Source organism: Hippopotamus amphibius, chromosome 9, assembly GCF_030028045.1.
Source record: "Hippopotamus amphibius kiboko isolate mHipAmp2 chromosome 9, mHipAmp2.hap2, whole genome shotgun sequence".
In the NCBI taxonomy this organism is placed as follows: Eukaryota; Metazoa; Chordata; class Mammalia; order Artiodactyla; family Hippopotamidae; genus Hippopotamus; species Hippopotamus amphibius.
The window spans coordinates 113,420,632-113,447,535 of NC_080194.1; the positions used below are offsets into that span (position 1 = coordinate 113,420,632).

Here is a 26,904-nt window from a genome sequence, read left to right on the forward strand (position 1 = left end):
AGCAAGGACAGCTCTCCTCGGCCCCGCCTGAGATGGCCCGGCCCCTGGCGCCGCGGGCTATTGGCTGAAGCCGCCTTCATTATCAATCAGGCTCCCGCCGGGGGCTGGCTCTTGTGAAGGCAAAGGGGGAGGTGGAGTCACAGGCCGACTGGTCGAGGGATCGGCTGACCCACGGACAGGCCGCATCTTCCCCGTCCGCAGTCTGCGAGCGCCGGTCTTGTCCATCAGTCCGCGCGCTCGCCCCTCCCCTTAGTTGCCACGCCCCTCCCAGGCCCCGCCCCTTTTTTTCGCATTGCGGGGCGCTGGAGGTTGGCGCTGTGCCCCCTGCGTCCCACGTGGCGCCCCGTCGGGGCCGGGGAGGCAAATCCGGAGACGACCCCCCCAACCCGGCTGAACTGCGGTGGCCACTGGGGAGGGCGGGGGTAGCTAAGCTGAGAGGACTGTGGGGAGGGGTGACGTCAGGGTGAGTGGGAGCCAAGGAAGGAGCGAGTAGGAGAGGAGGAGGGGAGAGGGAGAGAGAGAGAGAGAGAACCCGTGGGTCGGGTCGAGTGAGAAGCGAGGGCAGGAAGGAGAGAGGGGGGAGGAAGGAAAGAGAGAAGTCGCTGCAGAGGACGGCTGGTTGCGGTTCCCGGGGCTGCGGGTCCAGGTGGGGTAGGAACTGCTGTCCGGGGAAGCTAGAAGGAAAGGCAAAGGGGGGAGGGAAAGAGAGAGCAAAAAGAGGGCCTGGGGGGTGGGGGTGGGGGCTTTGGTGGAGGGAGGGGAGAAGAAAGGAGAGGGGGAGACAGAGGGTGGGGAAAGGAGAGACTGACAGAGAGCGAGGAAACTGCCATAAGGAGAAAGAAGAGGAGGAAAGAGGTGAAAGAGGACGAGGAGAGAGTTGGGAGGGGAAAGAAGCAGAGGAGGGAGGAGAGAGAGAGAGAAGGAGAGGAAGGAAACGAGGGTTAGAGGTACATGAAGGAAGCGAGAAAGAGGGAAGTACAAGGTGGAGAGAGGACCTCAGAAGGAGGGAGAAGCTAGAGTAGGAATGTGGAAGGGAAACAGCCTGGGGGGTAACCAGGGAGCAGCCATGGAAGAAACTGGTGGAGAACTAGGCGGACAGGGGAACTGGGGTCTGGAAGATGCCCCAGGCCTCTTGGCCAGGGCCTCCCTGCCCATCATGCCTGCATGGCCATTGCCTCTGGCCTCGTCTGCCCTTACCCTGGTCTTCGGAGCCCTCACTTCCCTTTTCCTCTGGTACTGCTACCGCCTGGGCTCCCAAGACATGCAGGCCCTAGGGGCTGGAAGTCGGGCTGGGGCTGTCAGTGGTAGGTCTGGAGGGTGCTCTGAGGCTGGCACGCCAAGCCCAGGGAGCTCTGGGGAGTCTAGGGAAGGACCTAGGACAGAAGGCCTAGTGAGTCGTCGCCTTCGGGCCTACGCTAGGCGCTACTCTTGGGCAGGGATGGGTAGGGTGAGGCGGGCGGCTCAGGGTGGCCCAGGCCCTGGGGGAGGGCCAGGCTTCCTGGGCATTCAGCGCCCAGGCCTGCTTTTCCTGCCAGACCTGCCCTCAGCCCCCTTCGTGCCACGGGATGCCCAGAGGCATGATGTGGAGCTCCTGGAGAGCAGCTTCCCTGCCATTTTGAGGGACTTTGGGGCTGTAAGCTGGGACTTCTCAGGGACTACTCCTCTGCCTCGGGGCTGGTCCCAACCCCTGGCCCCTGGGTGCTACCAGCTCCTGCTATACCAAGCAGGCCGGTGCCAACCCAGCAACTGCCGCCGGTGCCCGGGGGCCTATCGGGCACTGAGGGGGCTGCGAAGCTTTATGAGTGCCAACACCTTCGGCAATGCTGGCTTTTCCGTCCTCCTGCCCGGGGCCCGGCTTGAGGGCCGCTGCGGGCCCACCAATGCCCGAGTCAGATGCCATCTGGGTAAGTGCATGCTGCTTACAGGCAACCTCCTTGCCTCCACGACTCTGCCCTCCAGACTCTCCTCTCTACCATCACAGCTTTCTACACTGTGATTCTGATCATGCCTTTCTTCTCAGAAATCTTCAATGACTCTCTGTTGCCCATGGCAACATTTCCTGCGCTTCAGTGATCTGCAAACCATCTTCATAAGCTTTCCCACAGTCATTTACCACCTGTATTTGTTCTTCACATTGACTCCCCCACCTTTTGTTTTACTTATTTCAAAGGAATCTTTATAGAACAATGATAATCAGTATCGCTTGCCCGAAAAAGAAATCACTCATAAAAACAAGTTTAAACTTAAAAAAAGAAAGCTTTACAAAATTCTAGCAAAATATCCTAGTCTGAGCTGAGGCCTACACCCTCCTCCTTCAAAAAGAAGCCATGTTGGGACTTCCCTGGCAGTCCAGTGGTTAGGACTCCATGCTCTCACTGCTGAGAGCCTGGGTTCGATCCCTGGTTGGGGAACTAAGATCCCACAAGCTGCATGGTGTGGCCCAAAGGAAAACATAAAAAAATAAAATAAAAAGGGCAATGTTAATCTCCCACAGATTTTCTTTTCAATGTTGTAAAGATTGAAAGAAAATGGGGAGGAAAAAAAGGCTCATTTTCTGATTGTTATTTAATGCCATGACCTTGTTTTGCCTACAGTCGTCTCCTGTGCTACCGGTTGAATGTGTTCTACACTTCAAGGGTCGCTGGCTTTGAAGGGATCTGGAGCGAGTGCAGATCTTTTCTCTCGTCTCCTACTGTTCCCTTCTTCCCCTTCCCTCCCACCCTTCATGCTCTAAATCATGAAGGCCTTCTGGCTGATCCTGGCAGATGCCACACACATGCTCTTAACCTAGAATATCTTTCCCCCTTATCACCTCCTGGAAAATTCCTACTTAGCCTTCATGACTCACACTTTCAAATGACACACATCCTCTGGAATGTCTTCCTATTTCCCATCATTTGAGTTGGCTCCTCAGTTTTCTGCACCCCACTGTGTGGTCCTTGGCAGGATGGGGAGAGAGGGCCTAACACACAGTGGGTTCTTGAGTTAAACTGTCAGAAGCCCAAGAGGACATGCTGCTTCCTTCAGGAAGCCTTCCCTTTTACCTGAAACAGAATAGATTGTGCTTTGCACTGCATTCCCCCAGTCTCCTAGCATTTCTTTCATCCAGTACTGTACTGTAATTATATGTGGGTCACTTTCCAGAGAGCGAGGAGGGACCACCATCGAATCTGGAATTTAACTCTCAGATCTGCTTTTTGACTGAATGGGGTGGGCCCCTTCGATGGAGGCAGGAGCATTAGAGGCCTGGATCTCTTTCTACAGGCCTGAAGATCCCCCCTGGCTGTGAGCTGGTCGTCGGCGGTGAGCCCCAGTGCTGGGCTGAGGGACACTGTCTACTGGTGGATGACTCCTTCCTGCATACAGTGGCTCATAATGGTAACGGGGCTCCCATTCTGCTGGGAGGGACGAGGGACTACACAGTGAAGGGGAATAGACTGGAGGCTGCAGAATCGGGCCCAACTGGCTTCCTGTCCTACACCACCATTTTCTAGTTGCATGACCTTGAACGAGTCACATGATTTCTTCAGTCAGCCGTGAAACAGGGCAACCGTCTTCTTTATCAAGTGACTGCAAGGATTAAATAAATATAGGTGCATAGCAAAGTGGTTCACAGCACAAGACCTTGGGCCTGGACCACCCGGGTTCCTGTCCTACCTCTGGCATTTACTGGCAAGTGTGACTTTGGGCAAGTTATTTAACGTCTTTGTGCCTCAGTTACTTTGCATAAAGTGGGAATACTTATGGTACTACCTCATAGTTTGTTTTGGTGATTATGAGTTAATACACATAAAGGTTTAGAACAGTGTCTGGCACTTATTTACAAAGTGTTTGCTTTTATGAGTATTTGGTGAGTGCTCTGGCATGTAAGTACTTAATGTCCACTGCTCTGCTGTCTCCATCTCCACGTGCCCTAGGTGCTCCCGGAGATGGGCCTCGAGTGGTCTTCATCGTGGACCTTTGGCATCCCAATGTGGCTGGGGCCGAACGCCAGGCCCTCGACTTTGTCTTCGCACCAGACCCTTGAAGGAAGGTGTTCCCTTCAGACATCTGGGCCGGAGAGATGCTGCCGCAGGGATGGCCTGAGTGGTAGCCAGGACCACTTCTCCATCACAAGGGGTGGGGTGCGGCTGAGGGTGGGAACTGGCCCGTGAATACTGAAATATAGATTTTTAATCCTCTGCTAACTCCTGACTACTTTCTTCCCAGCTACAGCCCAGGGAAAGGCTGGGGGCAGGGGTCTGTATCTTCTCCCATCCAGTTAGCCAGGTACCTCCCTAGCAAGCCATCTTCCTGGCCCTCTCCCTGGGAGCCAGCACCAGACCCTCAACTCAACTTTATTCCAATAATTTAATAGAAAATTAAAATAATAAATAATATGAAACAAACTGAGCAGGTGCTGAGCTGGTGCAGGCCCAGGCCAGCCTAGTACAAAGTTAAGGAGTTGGGAGCATGGCGGGAAAGGAGGAGGGAGGCAAACTACCCTGCACAGCGGTGAGGAGGCGGCTCAGAACGTGGTGGGTGTTATTAAGGGCTGGCTTGACACTTTGGCGTGTACAACGTACTAAAAAAAGAGAAAGGGAATTCTAAATCCTTCTAAACCAGCTGGTGAGGGAAGAGGGCAGGACAAGGATAGGGATGAGGGAACGAACGTAGGCCTTCTAAAGGCCGCTGAGGGGAAGGGCTGGAATGTACCATGTGGTTAGCAATGAGGTGGGAATGGATGGGGAAGGGCCAAAGTGAACTGTACCATGCAATGAAGGGATGGAAGGAAGACCCACGACTTGGCCAGCAAAGCCGGGGCAAAGGTCTGGGAAGGGGAGGAAAACTCAGGGCAAAGCTCAGTCCTTGAAGACAATCTGTTGGCCGTGAGGACGCTCATCATGGGTGATGTGGCGCCGGACGTGGATCCTGCGGACACGGTGCTCTCGGTTTTCCTCGTCCTCCCCTCGGCCTGCCCCGCCGCCTCCAGCTGCACCCCCTGTGGCCTCCAGGAGGGCTGGGTCTGGGCCTCGGGGAGTCTCGTAGATCAGGATGTTCAGGGTCTCCTCAAAGATCCGGGCCTCTGGGAATTCCACCTGCAAAAAGCCAGCAACCCCCAGTTGCCTCCCTCTGGCTTGACTACACAGCCACCACCTCCCCAGGCTGCTCCTGCACTGGCACGCCTCCTCGCCTCTGCAGCCTCCAGTTCCTTTGGCCTGGGCTGTCCTCTTTATAACTTCTTTACTCAACTAAGTCACCCTTATACTTCAAGGTCCAGTTCTGAAGTCAGGCAGAGTGATTTGTTTTCTATCCTTTGTTACCAAGTCTCTTGGTATCTTTTTTCATTTGACAAATATTTACTGAGTGACTGCACTGTACCAGGTGTCTGGGCATTGGGAATATAGCAGTGACAAAACAGGCAAAGTTCCTGTCTGCAGGGAGTTTACATTCTAGGGGGAGGACCCAGACATACATGTAATAAGATATAAAGCGTCAGATGATGATAAATGTTACTGACAATTTATAGCAGGAAAAGGGCATGGGGGTGGCTGTGGCCAGGAATGTTACAGCTTTAAAGAGGGAGCTCAGAGAAGGCCTCACTGAGAAGGTGACATTCGACCAACAGCCAAAGGAAGGGAGAGAAGAGACCAGATAGAGAACTAGAGAAAGATCAGTCTGGGAAGAGAACAGCAAGTGTAAGAGCTCTGCGGCAGGAATGCGCTTAGTGTATTTAAAGATCAGTAGCAAGGCCAAAGCAACAAGGCAGAGAGAAGGACAGTAGAAACGGATGAAGAGGTGGTTAGGGGTTCCCCTTGTGTCGCTTGGAGGGATGTAAACAATAAAACTTTGACAAGCTGCATTCTTGTTACTGGTTTATCTTCCCGTCTTCCCAATTACAGAGGAAGCTGCTTGGAAACTGGGTTATTCATGCATTCATTCATTCATCCAATAAATGTTTCCCAGCTTCCCTGGTGTGACAAAGGCCTGGCTAGTGCTAGAGAGATGGGAGGGGAGAAAAGATACAGCTTTACTCTCAAGAAGTTAACTCCTTGATGCTGCAGTAAACACCCCTACTCCCCCATCCCCAGCAGACTACAAGCATTGTGTTTAGCTGACAGGGGGGTATGACCGACTTTGTCTGGGGTTTGGGTTGAAAGTTCAAGAGTGAGGGAATGTGCCAAAGAAAGTGATGCTTGGCTTAGGTCTTAAAGATTAAGCACAAGTCCATTAGGCAGACAGGAATGAGGAAAAATAATTCCAAGAAAAGGGAACAGTGTGTGCAAAGGTAGAGGTGTGTGAAATAGCACTGAGTGCTTAGAGACTTTGAAGATCTCCAGTGTATCTGAGGCACATCCTTCATGTCAAGGTCAGAAGGGACCAGGCTGGTGAGACCTTCAAGGGCCCGATGTCTTGACAGAGGGCTTGTCCTTTACTGAGCATCTCATTCGCCTTGATTTCAAGCCTCTCGCAGTGCTCAGGAAGTATCTGCTGATGACTGCCATGTTAATGACTCAGGGCCTACAATCTCAGCATGTTCTAAGCACCCGGAGCTTTAAGTACCTACTTTGGGTCAGTGATTCTAAAGGCAACTATGGTCCTTCTATACAGAAAAATGCATACACACTCCCCAAACTGCACATTCTTTCAAGATAGCCTTGAAACCCAACTGGCCCAGATTAAGAATCCCACTCTAATCCAACGCCCCCTTTTCACAGGTAGAGAAGCAGAGTTCTGCAGAAGTCAGATGACTTGCCCAAGGTTACAGAACTAAGACCCCAGAACTTGGCACTCCAGCTCCTGACTCCCAGTGACGGACTTCCCCTGCCTGATCTGCTGAGCTGCCTTTGTCCAGGATGCTGGTCCTGCCCACCACCACAGCCCTCCCTGACCAGGCCCTGAACCCCTTCTGACCTTGGTCTGCTTCTTCTCCGTGGCATAGACAATGGAGGTGCAGCACACCTCGGCGATTTTGCGGCCCTGCCCGTAGAAAGACCAGCAGCAGATCTCGTCCCCCAGAACATCCTTGAGGAAAAGCAGCCGCCCATGGAAGCGCAGGGCCAGTTTGTCAAACAGCTCGATGTTCTTAAGTAGGTTGTCGTCTGAAGTGCTGAGGACCAGGGGCCAGGAGGCTCAGCACAACGGCTTCCCTCCCTCTGCTCCCCCCAGCTTAGGGGCCCAGACACCCAGCACTCTAGTCCTACCTAGGAGTTTGGTGCCCAGCAGGGAGCTTCCTCCACCCCTGGGGCCAGGCTGAGCAGCCTCAGAATGGAAGCAGCATTTGCTCAGCAAATCCCAGCATAGCAGAGTGGCTACCCATGCAGGCTCTGGAGCCAAGCTACCTCACCTGGCATCCTAGCTCCACCACTTTTTAACTGAGTGACACTAAGCAAGTTACTTCACCTCTCGGTGCCTCAGTTGCCTCATCTGTAAAATGGAGATCACAACAATACCTACTTCAAACAACTGTGAGGATTATGTGCATAAATAGACGTAAAGCACTCAGAGCCATGCCTCTTAGAAAACAGGCACTTCGGAAATGCTACTCGTTATCATCTAATCCTCACTTGGACCCCAGTTTGCTGATGATAAAACTAAAGCTCAGAAGTGAAACTGACCTGTCCAAAGTACCAGGTGGGAGAGGGGCAGAGCTGGGATTTGCATCTAAGCAGGATTCTTCTTGCCCCGCCCCCATGTGGCCATAACCCTCCCCTTGGGCCAGAAGCAGGGCTGTGCCTGAGCCCAGGATTCCACCCAGTGTGCCTCCCCACACCCGAGGGGGTCACCTGGTGTAGGAGTACTTGTTGTTACTGCGGTTGTGCAGGAGCTTCACCACGGGCTGTTGGGGGAGAGAGGATGGAGAAGGGTGGGGGTCAGGCTGCCAAGGCAGGCCCCCAGCCTCCACCCTGCAGGGCTCAGGGGCCTCACCTTGGAGGTGCTGGCCAGGAGCTGCTGCTCCTCCCGGGGAGATGTCACCGTGGGGATGAGGCACAGCGGGGACAGGTTCTCCCTTTTTTGCTGGGGAAGAAGCGGAAGGTGATTAACAGCACAACCAGAGGTCACTCGCTCCGCTACCTAAAAGCCTTCAAAAACTGCTTGTTGCCTTTGGGAAAAAATCCAGACTCCTTAGTAGTCCACAAGACTCTGCAGGATGCGAACCCTCTGATCTCTTCTCTACCACCCTCCCCTGCCTGCTGGGCTTCAACCTGACCTGTTCCTTCGGGCATCCAGCTTGTGCCCACCGGGCCCTTTGCTGCTGCCACTGCTGGCAACGGCCTGCACTCAGTTGGCTGCATGGTGGCCCCTTCATGCCATTCAGATCTCAGCTCCAACAGTGTCCCTGGGAGGGTGCTGGTCCTCCTCCCTAAGCTCCCTGGCTAAGCAGCCTCCTCTACTTCTTCATTTTCACACTATCAGTTCACTTTCTTCATAGCACTCAGTTCCTCACATTTTCTCATTTTTTAGTATATTTGCTCATGGTCTCTTCCTAGGCAGTAAGCACCTAGCATACAGTAGATGCTCAATAAACATCTGGTGAAGGAATGAACCAGGCTGGGTGGGAGGTTGGAAAGAGAATCAGATCCAGACACACAGGTTTCTTTCCTCTTCTCTATCTCCTAGACTCTTTATGCCAAAACCCCTCTCATGTCTCCCAACCTAAAAACTAGACGTGGAATTCTAATACAAATTCCAGAAGACTTTTTTTTTTTTTTAGAAACTCCTAAGACTTTCTAAAAATTAATATGAAAGAATAAGTCTACTATTACTTAGGTCAATTTTTAAAAAGTGTCAAGCAAGAGAAAAGACTGACCCTCCTGGATATTAAAATATCTTACAAACTCATAATAATGAAAACAGTGCAGTTTTGGTGCAGAAACAAACAAATAGAGATAATGAAACACAACAGAGAACCTGGAAACAGACTGGTGTATATATGAGAACTGTTATTTATAGGGAGAACATCACAAATCATTGGGGGCAGGTGTGCATTAGCTATCACTGTGTAACAAATTGTCCCCAAACTGAACAGCTTAAACCAACAACAAATACGTATTATTTGTTTCTGTGGGTCAGAATGGATATTCAGGAATTCAGGTGTGGCTTAGCTGGATGCTTTTGACAGGGGGTCTCTCACATGGTTATAGTCAAGTCAGCTGAGGCTGCATTAATCTGAAGGCACGTCCAGGTTTGGAGGATTCGTTTCTGAGAAAGCTTATTCATATGGCTGGCAAGTTCGTGCTGGCTATTGGCAGGAAATATCTGATTCCGGTCATCTGACCTCTCCAATGGGTTGCTTGAGTGTCCTCACAATATGGCAGCTGGCTTCTCCAGAGCAGATAATTCAAGAGAGAGCAAGGTGGAGGCCTCATTGTCTTCTATGACCTAGTTTTGTTAGCTCTATTCACTGTGGGAGGGAGCAACACACGGGAATGAATACTAGGGAACAAGAATCACTGGGGACTGCCTTGGAGGCTGGCTCCACAGCCCACCTTCTGGCCCCCAGATTCAAATCCCTTCCATACACAAAACACACTCACCCCCTCCCAAGATGCCCCCAAAGTCCCACCCCATTACAGCACTGAAGTACAGGATCTGGTCATCTAAATCAGGTCCAGATGGGGACGACGCTCCTTGGGAGGAGTTCCTTAACTACAGCTCCTTAGGTATATTTTCTCTGGATCTGATGACCTGTGAACTAAAGAGACTAGTCATCTCTTCCACACACTCCACATGCAACATGTGGAACAGGCATTAGGATAAATACTCTTGTTCAAAAGGTGAGGAGGGGGGGCAGGAGGCACAGAGAAGTCACTGCTTCATAGAAATTTTGTAATCCAGTTGGTCAAAAGTTGAGAGCTCTCTGATGTCTACTCCTGTCCAGGAATGATTCTCTATGGCTCTTGGCTCTGACCTGAGTCATCCTTCCTTTTCCAATGAAAGACAAACCACATTTGCAGCTCCAGTTTCCTTAGCTTGCTTTCTGCCTGTAGAACTTTGAGGGTCCAAAGCTGTCTTCTTCTCTTGTGCTGGCTCTGTCCCTTCCAGTCTAAGCTGGCAGTGTCTCTGCCAATATAATTCTCTTAAAAACTTAGCGGGTGTCTTGTGAGTCCTGGGGTTCAGTTCATTAGACAAAAGCCACACCCACACATCTTTATGAGATAAGCTCTTCTCTACTTTGGGCTTATGCCGAGACTGCTGCCGGACAATAGCCTTCAGCTTCTTAGAAGTGCTATTCTTTGATTGAATAGTTCTCTGAGGCATCTTCTTGAATATTTGAGGTCTTAACAAAGGATTTTATAATCACATCCTCAACTTCATCTTCAGACCATGTTTTACTGAGAATGCCCTGTATCTGATCTTTGCCTGGATGCCATTCGTTAATTTTAACATCAGGTGTTATCTGAAAGGCTGGGAATTTTCAAGCCCCCAAAATTTCTGGCTCCTTTTTGTTAAATTCTTTTTCCTTCAGCTTACCCTCTCCTCTTCTGTTTTACTATAAGCAACAAGAAACCTGTGGCACTTCAACATTCTGTCTGGAAATTTCTTCCGCTAGATGACCCAGATCATTTTGTGTGTTTTCTACTTTCCATATTACTGTAGGAGACAGTGTTGCTACTTTGGCAACTATATAACAAGGATCCCTTCCCAGCACTTTCCAGCAAACATGTTCTATACTGCAGCCTCCTCAAAGGTCTTCAGACTTCTACAAATACTCTTTAAAGCTCTTTAGGCTTTTATTAACCCTCTTGTCAAAGTCCTTCCAGCTTCTGCCCACTTCCCAGTTCTAACACCACTCCCACATTTTAGGTTTTTGTTATGGCAGAACCCCACTCCAACATACCCAAATCTGTTATCTGTTACTGGGTAACAAATTAGTACAAACTTAGCAGCTTAAAACAATAATAAACATTTATTATCTCAACACAGTTTCTGTTGGTTGGGAACTTGATATTGGCTTAGTTAGGTGGTCCTGGCCCAGGGTCTCTCATGAGGTTGGAGTCCAGATGTTGACCAGGGCTGCAGTTATCTGAAGACTTGATTGGGCCTAGAGGATCCAATTCTAGGATAGTTCATCCATTTGGCTGGGAGTTTGTGCTGGCCGTTGGCGGGGGGCTTCAGTTCCTCACCAAGTGGACCTCTCCCTTAGGGCTGCTTGAGTCTGCTCTCACAGCAGCTGGCTTCCTCAGAGAGTGATCCAAGAGAGGCAGAAACTGCCATGGGTCTTTTATGACCTAGCTTTAGAAGTCACCTGCTATCATCTCTACAATCTCATACTGGTTACACAGGTCAGCCCTATTCATTGTGGGAGGGGACTAAGCAAGAGCCTGAATAAGCAAGAGGCAAGAATTGCTGGTGGCCATCTTGGATGCTGGCTACCACAGACTGGGTAGTAGATGGCACTGAGAAAACTAGCTCACTCCACAGAGGACAAAAAACAGTTAAATCCCTTCAGCGAATTCCATATACAAAAGATAAAACTATAAAGCTACTAAAAAATGTAGAATTTTAATTTTAATTCTTAATCAAGATCCTAAGAGGATACACCATTAGGAGAAAAAAAAAAGGAATCTGACTATATTAAAATCAAGAATCTCTCTAGTTGCCAATAAAAAGCATAACTTTATAAATAATTCCATGTAATAATGTTGAAGAATTATAAGTATTCTACAACCCTAATGAAATTATTGATTCAGGTGAGAATTATCAATTGGTGTGTGGTCGATATGTAACTGCCACTCATAAAGTACCTAAATTACTTTATAGTTGGCAACAAGGAAATGTAACTACAACGGAGGGATCAAACCATCATCACCTGAATCTAGGGGCCAATTCTGAGCATCGCTAATGACAGGTCCTATTAACAATATTATAGGTCTCGATATAAAACAGTATGAAATATATAACATTCCTTAAAATGTTTTCTAACCAAAATATTTAACATCAAGCTTTCAAATCTACCATCTAGTTTAGAGAGAACTTAGGATAGGGTAGGGTAACAAATCAAATCAGACAAATTTGGAAAGCAGGTCACTGTGCAGGACAACTGGGGGTCAGTATTATGAGAAAGTTGGTATGATGAGAAAAAAGGGACTGCTTGGGTTGGAAAAAGAACATAATAACCAGACGTAATGCAAGGATCTAGATTCGGTCCCAGTTTAGATGAACCATCTATAGAAGACATTTCTGGAACAAATGGAGAAATTTATATATGCCCTTGATGTTAGATAAAATCTCACTGACTTGGAAAGATGGCAATTATTAACAAACAAAGAAAAGCATATTACAGAATAGCACATACAGCATAATTATATTTTTGCAAACACACACACAGGAAAAGATCTGGAAGGATATTTGGTGCTTTTATTTTTTTTGATTATCTGTGTTTTCTAAATTTCTACAATATTTATATACTGCTTTAAAAATAATAAACAGTTATTTACAATTCTAAAAAATAAATTTATTCAATTTCTATTCAACAACAGATGCCACATTCCAAGAGAAATTATTGGCAACATCTAAAACTGACTAGAAATTATCTAAAACAGACTTCTCAACTGGCGTTCCTCATTGAATAACAAAACACAGAAAATAATTTGACTATTTTCTCAACTCTTCTGAAAATATCAGGTAAATAGTACCATTCCAGATGCATAGTAGAAGTTAATTTATTATGTAAAATACATGCCTTAAAGTAATAGGGCTTAATTCTCCCTAGGAATTGAACTGCAATATGTAAGAATCTCCAAAGCAAAAAGAAAAAGATAGGAAACTCAGTGGAAAATTTGGTAAAGAATATGAACTGGCAATTCACAGGAGGGAAAACCAAAAAGAAGCTAGTGAGTATACGAAAAGATGCTCAACCTAATTAGTAATCAGAAGCATACAAATTAAAATGAGATCACTCTATCCCAATCAGATTGGCAAAATTAGAATGCTGGGTGAGGCCATAAGTTGTTGAGGATATGCAGAAACAGGATTCCTTATGCTCTGCTCATCAAGAGTACAAGGTGCCACAAGCCATTTGGGACAGTAAACTGATGATACTTGCTGAAATTTGTTTCCATGTATCCTGTGGCCCAGCAAGTTCATTCCCAGCTACAATCACGAGAAACACTGGCCCAGGATCTACAAGGGCACATGTACAAAGATGCTCATGGTGGCATCAATTGTGAAAGGAGGAAGCGGGAGGCAATCTAGGTCTCCAACCTCATGGGAATGTATAAATAAAGTATGGCTGAATGCACACCATAGGTTCCTGGTGCAGCGGTTAGAGGCAAAGAACTAAATGTACATATAGCAGCATGAACAGAACTTGGAAAAAGTGTTAAATCAAGAAACAGAACACACAATCCATAGCTCAATGCCATTTATGGAAATTTAAAATGTGTATGTACACACAACAATGCTTGAGTTTTCTAAGGGTACAAGCATAATCCAAGCAAATGTATTAAAACACCAGAATTGAAGGGGTACCTATGGGGTAAAGGGAAGTGGGCAGATTGGGAATGAAGGGGAAAATAAAAAGAGAAAAGATCTGCATAGACTAATGATGTTTAAGGGCCACATACTGAGAAGTATGATGAACTCAATTCTCTGTACCTGAATCTTAAAAACAACGAGACTTCCCTGGCAGTCTGGTGGTTAAGACTCCCAGCTTCCACAGCGGGGGCCCGGGTTCTACCCCTGGTCGGGGAACTCCCGCACACGGAGCACCACGCCCAAAGAGAAACAAAGAAACAAACAAAAAAACCCAAACCCAAACCTCCAAACAAAAGCATATTCTAGCTGAGTGGGATGGGGAATGGGAATGGTCTCAGTGAAACTTGGAAAGGAGGCAGCTGGAGCACAGAAGAAAAAGCACTGCGCTTGGGAGTCAGATAAACTGGGGTTGACTGTGAACTTTGCTGCTTATCGGGTCTTTGACCTTGCATATATCCCCAGCTTCCCTCATGTTTCTTTTTATGTCAAACAGGTGTACAAGAAGGTAAGAGAACCGATCCTAACACACAGCGGATGTGAGATAACATGAGGTAAATACAAAGCTACAGAACAGGAATGCACCTTCAAAATCACTTAGTTTAATGTTTTTTAAACTGCAAGTGGTTACCCACTAATGGGTCATTAAATAAATTTAATGGGTCCCAAACAGCATTAGAAAGAGAGAAAACAGAATATATCAGAATGTATTTCACTAAAAGCATCATTTTATAAAACTCTTTTTTCAGTTATATATATGTGAGTATAAAATGCATTTTTCTCCATGAGATGCAGTCAAAAAGCTTGAAAAACATGGGTATTGCCCAAAGGAATTCTATACTTTTGGATTTCAAGGTTCAATAAATATTCCCCAAGACAACAGAAAGTTGTTCATAGTTGCCACTTTTTAATATATTGAATAAAAAAGGCATCAAAAAAGAAACTCTTATAATCTCTTATTAATATTGTATCATAAAAGAAAGGACACTTTCAACATTGTAAAAATAAAACAGAATAAAAGGCTTTATGTGAAACTCACTACACTGCACATATTTTTCTCATTTCCCTATCTTTTGGAACAGAAGAACAGAATGCCAGAGGTAGGAAATGACTCACTCAAGGTCACTCAGTCAGCTGTGGTGGAGGTAAAACTTTACCCATATCTCCTGGCTGTGCTTTCCAAATTCTTCCCCTCAGAATACTAAGAGATCCCCAGAAAAGAAGCCCACCAGGTGGGGCTCTGGAATCCCCAATCCTCTTTTATTGGGTGTGGTTGCTTCTATAGTATTTCATTGCTAGAAAAAAAATTATTTAAAGCCCTGGGAGGGGTGGAATGCTGCCTCTCAGGAAAGGACCAGATCATGGAGGTCATTATATTCCAATTTAAATTTAGATTTTTTTTTCTTAGTGGGATAAGGGCATTATTTGGGATTTCTGAGCAAGAAAGAGAATAAATTGGGATTCTGTTTAAGGATCATTATTCAGGTGGTACTGTAACAGCTGGATTGGCTGGTAGAAACAACAAGAAGCAGTTGAGAGCAGTCATTTAACCACTGAAGTAGTCTTGGCATGAGGTGGTGAGGGGGCCCTGCCTGAGACAGCAGAAATGCAGAGGACTGTATCCCCAACTTCTCTGGTGTCATGGCCAGTCAGAGCCAGGCCAGAGGCAACTCCTCCAGGCAGTGTCCCATGTTTCCTTTTGCTTTTCTTTACTATCTTAATAGCTAACTGCTTGCGCAGCTCTCCCACGGACATGGGGATCAGGGTGGGACTCAGGAGGTGTGGAAGAGACCCTCACCTGCAGTGCCAACTGGCAGTCCTCAATCAATCCCTGTACCAGGTAGTAGCGTGCTTCGCCCAGAAGCTCCCCCAGTTCTCTGGTACTCTCAGGCAGTGGCACGGACCCGTCCCGCAGGTAGTTGAGGATTGTACCAAAGTGACGGCCGCTCCGGTCAATCAGCACCCAACCTGGTGGGGTAGGGAGAGGCAGGAGGAAGGATGGCTTTGCTGAAGGCCGTGGGGCTACTAAATTGTTATGAAAAACGGATTTGAAAGCCACAAGTCTTAATTCTGATCTGTCTCAAGCCTGTGCCATATCCAAGAAACTCCCTTTAAAACATCTCCAGTGAGTTCTCCCATAGGCCCCTTTTTAATACATTCAGCCACAGAGAACTAATTCCCTCCCAGCTCTGTTCCACACTGAGAAGGTTCTTACCATAAGAAAGTACCTACATATTACCTTATCAATAAACCTGTAACCTCTTGTGTTAATTTTGACCATTCTATTTAGACTGTCTACCCCACCCTCCAGTTTACTACCATTCTCACCTTTACTTTCTTCGTAGAACTTATTACTATCTGAAATTACATTTTGTTTGTTTTAGTATGTTTACTTGCTCAATTCTCCTCCTGCCCCCACAAAAAAGAAAACTCCATAAGGTTTATCTTAGATTCATTTACCAAACTCTCGCCCATACTAACTGGCATTTTACAAATACTTATTGAATAAGTAAATTCTTCCCCTACAGGTATTTGAAGACTGAGCTCTACCGCCCCAATTTTTATTTTCCTGCTCTCACAATCCTGGTTAACTCCTTCTGAATCCACCCCCCACCCCTGCCACCAAACTTTAAGGTTCCACTTGGGCATACGGGGCAGAGACCTGAATGCAATACTTCGAGAAGGTAAGGTTCGCCTGCCAGAGAGAACTGTCCACTCTCCACTCTGGCGTCCCTGACAAACCCAAAGCGGCCCCCTCCTTCTACAGTCTATATTTACAGGTGGATTCCTAGCGTGTACAGGAACTTGCGTTAGGGAAACAGACACAGACAAGATCTTCCAGCCTTCGGGGATGGTTGTTGGCAGCGCTGAGATAGAGAGGGGAACAAGAGGCTGGACAGGTGGAAGAAACTGATGAAAGTTGCCTGGAAGGATGCTGTTGGCAGCAGGGCTGGTTCCCAAGTCTTTTAAGCTGAGGCATGATGGGTGAGAGAGTCAGTGGGAAGCAGTAATGAAAATTCTGAGCTGACATGTTTAATCACTTACCACAGCGCCTGGCAGAGTATTTGGGAGTGTGTGTGTGTCCATGAATGTTAGTTACTACTGCTGGAGGTAGAGACCGGGGGAAGAGGGAGATCATGAACGAGAAAGGGGAGATGAGATGGGATGTGGAGGCTGGAGGAGGTGAGAATGAACTCACTGGACGGTTAGGAGAGAAGGGGCATGAGGAGACTGGGCGACGAAAGACTAGGGGGAAGGGAGACGTGCATCTGGAGAATGCAGGACAGTAACCAAGGGCGGCTCGTGTACCTCCGGCGTCAGTGAGCACCTCCGCGCGGCCGCTGAACATGGCCTTGAGCATGGTGTCCTGTCCCGTGAGGGTGCGCAGCGTGGTGTAGTGCAGCGAGCCGCCCACGTTCAGCTTCACGTACTTGCTGTTCGTGCTCAGTGGCTTGAGGCCGTAGGCGGCGGAGCCAGGCTCGGGACCCGAGGGCTTAGGGACTTCCAGGGACGGGGCCTCGGCGGCCGCCGGGCCCGAGGCCTCGGCCGACATGCCTGGTGGTGGCGGCGGGCAGCGATCCTAGGTTCTCTCCGCGCGCCCCGGCGGCTCCCAAAGACCCCGGGGCCTGCAGCCCTCGGGCCGCACCGCTGGGCCCGCACGCCCCTCCGCCGTCGCTACTCAGCGACGCTGACCCTCAGACCCATCGCGCCGGCACCGCCCGGAAGCCGGGCGAGCAGCTGCGCAGGCGCATCAAGCTCCCGCCCCCGACCTCGCGCGGCCGTGAGTGCGGAGCATGCGCAGTGGCCTTGGGCCGGTAGCGGGGTCGCGCGCCGGCTGCCTAGGGGAGGGGCGCTGTGTGACGTGCGCGCGGGTCGTCTGTCCTGGAGATCCGATGTAGGAGGCGCTTGGTTACCTGCCAGGAAGCATCGTCCTGGCGGGTGTCTCTGTTCTCAGAGCGCTTCGTGGGCGTCAAGGGAAAACTGTGGCCCAGAGAGGCAGGGGATTGGGCACCGTTTCCCGCCTCGCAGTCCCGCGCATTTGACAGACTGAGGAGAGCTACGAACAAAGCACCAAGCGACGCTCCTAAAGGAGGCTAGAGGCGGGTGGCCTCGCAGAGGAGGTGGCGGTAGTATTAGGCCATGCAAGGTGGGAGTAAGTAAGGTAGTCATGGAAGGCTTCCTTGAGGAGGTGATACCGAGCTGAAACTCAGAAGAAGCGGCCACGTGGAGGTGTGAGGGCAGAAAGTTCCAGGCAGAGCCAAGGGCAAATACAGAGAGCCTCAGGCGGGAACACACTTGGCATATTTGAGAAGCAGAAGGAAGGTCAGGGGTGGCTGGAGCAGCTGAGCAAAGGTCTTAGAATCCCAGCCGATATTGTGAGACACCCAGCCCCTAAAGAAAGAAGAAGTAAGCTGGTTGATAAAGTGTGGTGAGAAGTGTTTTTATCTGACCCCATCTACATTCAGTTGAGAGGCTGATACCTCAGCGATTTAACAATCAACCTGAATGTGTAGCAGGGGGATCGCTGGAGGGAAAACTAAACTCGAAGTTGTAGTTTCCGCCTTGCCATCAGTTCACTGGGTGATGCCAGGCAAATCAGTTCTCTCTGGCCTTGCTTGGTTCCTTTTCTGCTTAGTGAGCGGTGCAAATTTAAATGCCAGGGGACAAGATAGGCGTGTAAATGAGTAGGGCGGACAAGTTACGAGCTACTGAGGAGTCATAAGGCCTGTGGTGACCTAAAGAACCCATGGTTTACCAAAAGGATTGCCAATTCTGATTTTTCAAATGTAGCTGGTGAAGAGAAAAATTGTTCATGACAGCTGAGAGCTAGTTTGCACTCTTCCTTCTGAAGCCTCAGTGTTGCTAGTAGGGGACCTGGCACTATTAGCTAGGCTATGGTGTTGCCCTGTTGAGCATAAACAGTTTTGCAGAACACAAACATCAGACAAAACCACTCTCTGATGGACTGAGAGAAAGACCATTTTATAATCATGTCTGAACACGAAAACAAGAACATTGTCCCGACCACAAAAATGACCAAACACAACCCTTTCCTCCACTGTTTGAGTGACTGCTGCTTCTTTACCAAGTACAGCTTTAGCCCTGATCCATTCATCCAAACTTCTAGATAAGAATTATTAAGATCACCAAAAAGAATTATCCACACTTCCTGACAGCATCCAATCGAGAGCAAATTTCCCCTTTCTCAAACCCTTCTAGAAAACCATCTAACATAAGCTTCAGTCCTGTAATAAGTACTTTTTAATATGCACTTGCTGGACTTCCTAGGTGGTGCAGTGATTAAGAACCTGCCTGCCAGTGCAGGGGACACGGGTTCAATCCCTGCTCCAGGAAGATCCCACAAGCCATGGAGCAACTAAGCCCATGTGCCACAACTATTGAGCCCACGTGCCACTACTACTGAAGTCCACATGCCTAGAGCCCGTGCTCTGCAACAGGAGAAGCCACTGCAATGAGGAGCCTGCGCACCACAATGAAGAGTAGCCCCTGCTCGTCCCAACTAGAGAAAGCCCATGTGCAGCAATGAAGACCCAATGCAGCCAATAAATAAATAAATAAATAAATTTATTAAAAAATATACGCACTTGCTGAGATGTCCAGGATGGGTTCCTCATGGTGTGCTGTCTCCCTCGTTCAACTAAGGTGTGTTCCTGGTGGTCTTTGGCTGGAAGGCATTGTCAGAAATGGAGGATCCACAGAGATTCAGCTGAAGCCCTCACTACCTTGGACTGGGACCCTTGACTCTAGCAATAATGTGCACATCTGAGACCCCTCGTGTCTCTAATAGTTTGAGGTGCCATCCTGCCCATGGCTGGGAGGTAAGTTCTTGCTTAATTGAGCTCTGATGTTTTGTTGAGAACCTTGAGTGTTGGGATTATTTTGTTTGTTTTCCTTGGCATAAGGTCCTTTTCAGTTTTTTTGGTTATTCAGTCAGATTTTTATTTTTTCTTGGGGAATTTGTTTTCTGGCTTTCTACGTCTATCTTCTCCCATGGTCCCTGTCTAGTATTTTGAATGTTGTTTGTCTGTAAGAAGGAAAGTCTATAGGGAAAGGCTGGGTATGCAGGCCTGGATGTCTAAGGGCATCACAAACCTATTATTTATTGTTCAGTCTGGTGGCTGAACACCACTGTCCCTCTAAGAAGTTGGGGATGCCAGCCACTCAGGGGTCATGTAACTAGTTAGCATGCTGGAGTGTCATTTGTCATCAGAATTAACCAGACAAATCACTCCATCAACCAAGGCCCAATAAGTCTGTCCTACAGCCAGCAGTGGAGACTATGGAATTAAGAAGGAATTCTCAGACCAGTGTCCTCTGAATAAACTTTGCCTCAGGTTGCCATTCCAGACCTTTATAAGGACTTCTTTCTCAGTTTTGTCTGTGTCCCTGAGAGCTCCTTTTTTTCATTTCTTCTGCTCAGAGTCAAGTCATTTTCCTCTGGCTCCTGGTCAATGACGATTGGTCTTTGGCCAAGTTATAGAGATACAAGGTTGCACAGCACCATCTTTATGAACTCATCTCAACTAAAACTGAGCCAAATACCTAATTCCCTCATATTTTCTCACAATTATACTAACTTGTACCCTTATCTTTTCTAACTGACACAGTTTCACTAGGGACAATTTAGAATTGCAGTGGCCATTTTGGGGAACTTGGGACAAGAACAAGATTTTTTTTTAAGATTTATTTATTATTTTATTTATTTATTTATTTTTGGCTGCATTGGTTCTTCATTGCTGTGTGCAGGCTTTCTCTAGTTGTGGCGAGCGGGGGCTACTCTTCATTGCGGGTGCATGGGCTTCTCAGTGCAGTGGCTTCTCTTGTTTCAGAGGGTGGGCTCTAGGTGTGTGGGCTTAAGTAGTTGCGGCACATGGGCTCAGTAGTTGTGGCTCGCGGGCTCTGGAATGCAGGCTCAGTAGTTGTGGTGCACAGCCTTAGCTGCTCCACAGCATGTGGGATCTTCCCGGCCCAGGGATTGAACCCATTTCCCCTGCATTGGCAGGCGGATTCTTAACCACTACACCATAAGGGAAGCCCTGAATTAGCTTTTTAGAGTGATGATTTCATATTTGTCTGAAGTAGTTCCCTCTCACTTTTTTACTGTCCATTTTCCTCTCTTGGAAACAGATTAACTTATCAAAAAATATTTCATTGAATGTGCTCAATCCCGCTAAATACAGTAGGCTCTCGAACAATATGGGTTTGAACTCCACAGGTCTGCTTATACATGAATTTTTTCAATAACTATATTGGAAAAAATTGAGAGGGGATTTGTAACAATTTGAAAAAACGTGTAGCCTAAAAATATCCCCCCAAATTAAGAAAAAGTTAGGTATATTGTGAATGCATAAAATATAAATAGGTACTAGTGTATCATTTACTACCATCAAATATACATAAATCTATTATTAAAAGTGAAAATTTATCAAAACTTACACACACACACATTTACAGACTATACATGGCACTATCGATTACACTAGGTTACCAGAAGGCAATCATATTGCTGCTTCTTCATTATTAATGCATGAATTATTTTATTTGTAAGCAAATATGAATTTTTTTCACACTATGTATATATATTTTTTGGCTGCACCGTATGGCATGCAAGATCTTAGTTTCCTGACCAGGGATCAAACCCATGCTGCTGGCAGTGGAAGCGCAGAGCCCTAACCACTGGACAGCCAGGGAATTCCCTATCTTTTCTTTTTTTTTTTATCTTTTCATTTTTGATGTCTAATGTTAGGAATACATTTACTATCTACAATGTTTTGTGTAATATAGGGCGGTATTGACGTGGGTACTGACAGATGATTCATCTAGTAAACAGACCATGTAAACATATGGTATCGGTGTCAATAAATACAATCAGTACTTTAAGTGTATTTTCTCTTCCTTATGACTTAGCTTACTTTATTGTAAGAATACAGTATATAATACATATAACAAAAAATATGTGTTAATTACTGTTTATATTATCATAAGTCTTCTGGTCAACAGTAGACTTAGTAGCTAAGTTTGAGGAGGGGATCAATTGCGTCCTGGGGGGTGGGGGGTGTTGTTTCCTTAAGTTCCCTAACCACCATGTTGTTCAAGGGTCAACGGTTATCAAAAATGTCTGAAAGAATTGCTAAACTATATGCTTCCTTTGTGGGCACTGTAAAGTATATTTATGTAATAGGCTTTGTAATTATAGTTACAGATAAGGCCTTAGTTCCAAGATAAAGAAGAGCTTTTGGCATGATCCAGGGTCTTTACATTTTAATTTCCCATGTAAAAATAATGCCAGCACAGTATTTTGGTTTGTATAAGATCAGGGTTAGTTTTCTCATGATTTAAATCTTTTTACTTTTTATATCAATTTTATAAGTTATCTTAGTTTTCATATATGATTTATCTTTTGAAGTTTTTAAAAATACTCACCATGCTATACATTACATCCCCAGAACTTACTTATCTCGTAGCTGGAAGTTGTACCTTTCGACCACCTTCATCCACTTCCCCCATCCCCACCTCCAGCCTCTGGCAACCCCCAATCTGTTCTCTGTTTCTACGAGTTTGGTTTTTTAATTTTTAAAAATTTTTATTTTTTAGAAAAATATTTATTTAGGCTGGGCCGGGTCTTAGTTGCAGCATGCGGGATCTTCTTAACAGCATGCAAACTCTTAGTTGCGGCACGCATGCAAGATCTAGTTCTCCAACCAGGGATCGAACCCAGGTGCCCTTCATTGGGAGTGCAGAGTCTTACCCATGGGACTACAAGGGAAGTCCCGAGTTTGGTTTTTTTTAGATTCCACCTATAAGTGGTACAGTATTTGTCTTTCTTTGTCTGATTTTATATCACTTAGCTAATACTCTCAAGGTCCATTCATGTTGTCACAAATGGTAGGATTTCTTTCTTCTTTATGGCTGAAATAAATAAATACATAAATAAATAAATATTACATTTTCTTTATTCATTCATCTGTTGATGGACACTTAGGATGTTTCCATGTCTTGACTATTTTAACTAATGCTTCAGTGAATATGAGGGTGCAAATGTCTCTTCGACATCATGATTTGTTTCCTTTGGCTATATACCCGGAAGTGGATATATGGTAGTTCTGTTTTTAAGTTTTAAGAACCTCCATACTGTTTTCTATAGTGGCTACACCAAGTTACATGCCCACCCACAGTGCACAGGCTTGCTTCCCTTTTCTCCACATCCTCTCCAACACTTATTTATTTGTTTGTTTGTTTGTTTGTTTGTTTTTGGCTGCATCGGGTCTTAGTTGAGGCCTGTGGGATCTTTTGTTGCAGTGTGTGGGCTTCTCTCTCATTGTGGTGTGTGGACTCCAGAGTGCATGGGCTCTGTAGTTGCAGAACACGGGCTCTCTAGTGTGACGCCTGATCTCTGTAGTTGTAGTGCCTGGGCTCAGTAGTTGTGGCACCTAGGCTTAGCTGCCCCGTGGCATGTGGGATCCTAGTTCCCCAACCAGGGATCAAATCCATGTCCCCTGAATTGGAAGGCGGATTCCCAACCACTGGACCACCAGGGAAGTCCCTATCTCTTGTCTTTTTGATGACAGCCATTCTAACAGGTGCAAGGTGATATCTCATTGTGGTTTTGATTTGCATTTCCCTGATGATTAGTGATGTTGAATGCCTTTTCATGTACCTAATGGCCATTTGTATGTCTTCTTTGGGAAAATATCTATTCAATTTCTCTGTTCATTTTTAAAATTTATTTATTTATTTATTTTTGTTTTTGGCTGTGTCTTAGTTGCAGCATGCAGGATCTTCGTCGTGGCATGCGGGCTTCACTCTCTAGTTGTGCCCCAAGGGCTCCAGAGCACATGGGCTCTCTAGTTGTGGCTCATGTGCTCAGTAGTTGCAGTGTGCAGACTTAGTTGCCCTGTGGCATGTGGAATCTTAGTTCCCTGACCACGGATCGAACCCACATCCCCTGCATTGGGAGGCAGATTCTCAACCACTGGACCACCAGGAAAGTCCCTCTCTGTCCATTTTTAAATTGAACTTTTTTTTTTTTTTGCTATTGAGTTGTGTGAGTTCTTTATGTATTTTGGATATTAACCCCTTATCAGATATATGATTTGCAAATGTTTTCTCCCATTTCCTAGGTTGCCTTTCATTTTGTTGAAGGTTTCCTTTGCTGTGCAGAAGCTTTTTAGTTTGATGTAGTTCTACTTGTTTCTTTTTGCTTTTGTTGCTTTTGCTTTTGGTATCAAATCCAAAAAATCATAGCCAAGACTAATGTCAAGGAACTTACCCCTATGTTTTCTTCTAGGAGTTTAATTGTTTTAGGTTCTTACATTCAAGTCTTTAATCCATTTTGAGTTCATGTTTGTGTGTGGTGTACGATAGTGGTTCAGTTTCATTCTTTTGCATATAGCTGTCTAATTTTTCTAACACCATTTATTGAAGAGACTATCCTATTCCCATTGTACATGCTTGGCTCCTTGGTTTTAAATTAATTGACCATATATGCATGGGTTTGTTTCTGAGCTCTCTTTTCTGTTTCATTGATCTGTGTATCTGTTTTTTCTTTTCCCTTAATTTTTAAATTGAGGTATAACTGATATATAACATTATATTAGCTTCAGTATGTTGTAAAACATAATGATTCAATATTTGTATATATTTTGAAATGATCATCACAATAAGTCTAGTTAATATCTGTCACCATACATAATTACAAAAAAATTTTTTTGATGAGATCTTTTTTAAAATTTTTATTTATTTATTTATTTATTTGGCTGTGCCAGGTCTTAGTTGTGGCATGTGGGATCTTCTAATAGCAGCATGCAGGCTTTTAGGTGAGGCCTGCGGAATCTAGTTCCCTGCCCAGGGATAGAACATGAGCCCCCTGCATTGGGAATACAGAGTCTTAACCACTGGACCACCAGGGAAGTCCCCAGACCTTTGAAGATATACTCTTTTATGTGTCTGCAGTTTTTTTTCCCCCCGGTACCATACTGTTTTGATTTCTGTAGCTTTATAATGTAGTTTGAAATCAGGAAGTGTGATGCCTCCAGCTTTGTTCTTCTTTCTCAAGATTGATTTGGCTATTTGGGATCTTTCATGGTACCATACAAATTTTATTTATTTATTTATTTATTTATTTATTTATTTATTTATTTATTTATTTATTTATTTATTTTTGGCTATGTCACAGCATGTGGAATCTTAGTTCCCTGACCAGGGATTGAACCCATGCCTCTTGCAGTGGAAGCATGGAGTCCTAACCACTGGACAACCAGGGAATTCCCCCATACAAATTTTAGGATCATGTGTTCTATCTCTGTGAAAAATGCCAGTGGCATTTTGGTCGGGGTTGCATTGAATCTTTAGATTGCTTTGGATAGTATGGACATTTTAACAATATTAATTCTTCCAATCCATGAGAAAAAAATAGCTTTCCATTTATTTGTGTCTTTATTTCAGTGTACAGGTCTTTCACCTCCTTGGTTAAATTTATTACTAGGGGGACTTCCCTGGTGATCCAGTGGTTAAGACTTCACCTTCCAATGAAGGGGGTGCAGGTTCAATCCCTGGTCAGGGAGCTAAGATCCCACATGCCTTGCAGTCAAACAAACAAACAGCCAAAACCAAACAGAAGCAATATTGTAACAAATTCAATAAAGACTTTAAAAATTGTCCACATCAAAAATCTTAAAAAAACTTATTCCTAGGTATTGTATTCTTTTTCATGCTGTTGTAAATGGGATTGTTTTCTTAATTTCTTTTTCTGATAGTTTGTTTTTAGTATATAGAAATGCAATTTGTTTTTGTGTATTGGTTTTGTGTCCTGCAACTTCACTTAGTGCACTTATTCTAACAGTTTTTTGGTGGAGTCTTTAGGGTTTCCTATATATGATATCATGTTGTCTACAAATAGAGATAGTTTTACTTCTTCCTTTCTGATTCAGTGTCTTTTATTTCTTTTTCTTGCCTTATTGCTCTGGCTAGGTCTTCCAGTACTATGCTGAAGAAAAGTGGTGAGGGTGGGCATTCTTGATTGTACAATTTTTACCCTTCATTTTGTTAATGTGGTGTATCACATTGATGGATTTGTGGATGTTGAACCATCCTTACATCCTCAAATAAATCCCACTTGATCATGGTGTATGATCCTTCCAATGTATTGTTGTATTTGGTTTGCTAAATATTTCACTGAGGATTTTTGCATCTATGTTTATCAGGACATTGACCTGTAATTTTTTTTTAGTCCTTGTCTGGTTTTGGTATTAGGGCAGTGCTGGCCTCGTAAAATGAGTTTGGAAATGTTCCCTCCTCTTTCAGCTTTTGAAGAGTTCAAGAAGGATTGGTATTAATTCTTCTTTAAATGTTTGGTAGAGTATATTATTTAAATTAAAGAAAAAATATATACTCATATTCAACTAAAAGAAATGATAATAATGGATGTCTTTAAAAATATCATCTTATGGGGATATGTGTATAAATGCAGCTGATTGACTTTGGTGTATCTCAAAAACTGGTACAAGAGCGTAAAGCAATTATATTCCAATAAAGAGCTTAAAAAAATCATCTTAAAAGGCTTAATTTTGTTAAATATCTACAATGTTACAAATTATAAGGATTTAATGTGTTAAAAAAAATTGTAGTTTTCAGATCCTTAACTAATTTTAAGGCTTTGGACAAATGATTAATTTAATTAATAAATAATCTTTAGATGCTTGGACAGTTTCTACATAAGAAACAAATATAGAACATTGGTCGCTAAACATAGTTTTTACTCTGTTTCTTAGAATGGCAGTAGATTAATAAAATATGCAAGTGAATTTAGATAACATTATAAATATGTTTATTTTTACCACCATAAATTTGTTAATGTGGTATTAAACAAATACTCATAGGAAAAAATAGCTAAACAATTTTTGGCTTTCTGTCCTCTAGTTTTCCCTTGTGTCTGGGAAAAAAAGTCAGTTACTTTGCTTAAAGATGATCATTAATATAAATGATTGACCGTACTAAGTATAATAATTATAGAAGTACAATAAAATACAAATATGTATACAAAATAATGGTTATCGTTTCTATTTACTTAGTGAGACAGTTATAATTTATCTAGATGATAATTTTAATATAATATATACATTGTTTTATTTAATATATTGATAAGATAATTATGTTTTAAGGCTTTCAATTTATTACCTGTGTATTTATGTATCTGTGAATGCCTAAATACACATATGTGTAACGGTATATTAATAAATCACTTACTGAAAATTGTTACATGAATAATATATAAAAGGAGAATGAAAAGCCAGGGTATTTCTCTACCAGCACCCTCCTCCACCCCAACTCCCATCTCCACATTAAGTAGCATCCCCCGTGATGGCAGTAGCTCTCACGTGGATGCAGTTCCCACAGGAAAGGCCGACCACAATTCTGGCTTCTACA

General features: G+C 45.1%; 2 protein-coding genes across 2 annotated transcripts; one reads left to right on the forward strand and one right to left on the reverse strand.

The window, feature by feature from the left end:
- The first annotated feature begins 803 nt into the window (after positions 1-803).
- ASPHD1 (aspartate beta-hydroxylase domain containing 1) lies at positions 804-4,180 on the forward strand. Its single transcript, XM_057750574.1, has 3 exons — positions 804-1,904; positions 3,265-3,378; positions 3,918-4,180. The coding sequence occupies exons 1-3, from the start codon at positions 1,025-1,027 to the stop codon at positions 4,025-4,027; spliced, it is 1,104 nt and encodes a 367-aa protein (XP_057606557.1). The 5' UTR covers positions 804-1,024; the 3' UTR covers positions 4,028-4,180.
- A 161-nt stretch (positions 4,181-4,341) lies between these two features.
- KCTD13 (potassium channel tetramerization domain containing 13) lies at positions 4,342-17,193 on the reverse strand. Its single transcript, XM_057695126.1, has 6 exons — positions 16,768-17,193; positions 15,257-15,426; positions 7,909-7,998; positions 7,767-7,819; positions 6,895-7,090; positions 4,342-5,078 (listed from the first exon to the last, which is right to left on the reverse strand). Exons 1-6 carry the CDS (start codon positions 17,009-17,011, stop codon positions 4,842-4,844), a joined length of 990 nt encoding a protein of 329 aa, XP_057551109.1. The 5' UTR covers positions 17,012-17,193; the 3' UTR covers positions 4,342-4,841.
- Positions 17,194-26,904: the final 9,711 nt, after the last annotated feature.

Excerpts from the sequence above, each read along its gene's own strand:
- KCTD13 (XM_057695126.1), bottom strand. The coding sequence starts at position 17,011 with ATGTCGGCCGAGGCCTCGGGCCCGGCGGCCGCCGAGGCCCCGTCCCTG. Across the intron at positions 7,999-15,256 it reads ACTGCCAGTTGGCACTGCAG|CAAAAAAGGGAGAACCTGTC; the intron begins GTGAGGGTCTCT and ends CTTCTTCCCCAG. Across the intron at positions 5,079-6,894 it reads CGGAGAAGAAGCAGACCAAG|GTGGAATTCCCAGAGGCCCG; the intron begins GTCAGAAGGGGT and ends GGCTTTTTGCAG.
- ASPHD1 (XM_057750574.1), top strand. The coding sequence starts at position 1,025 with ATGTGGAAGGGAAACAGCCTGGGGGGTAACCAGGGAGCAGCCATGGAA. Across the intron at positions 1,905-3,264 it reads CCGAGTCAGATGCCATCTGG|GCCTGAAGATCCCCCCTGGC; the intron begins GTAAGTGCATGC and ends CTCTTTCTACAG. Across the intron at positions 3,379-3,917 it reads GCATACAGTGGCTCATAATG|GTGCTCCCGGAGATGGGCCT; the intron begins GTAACGGGGCTC and ends CACGTGCCCTAG.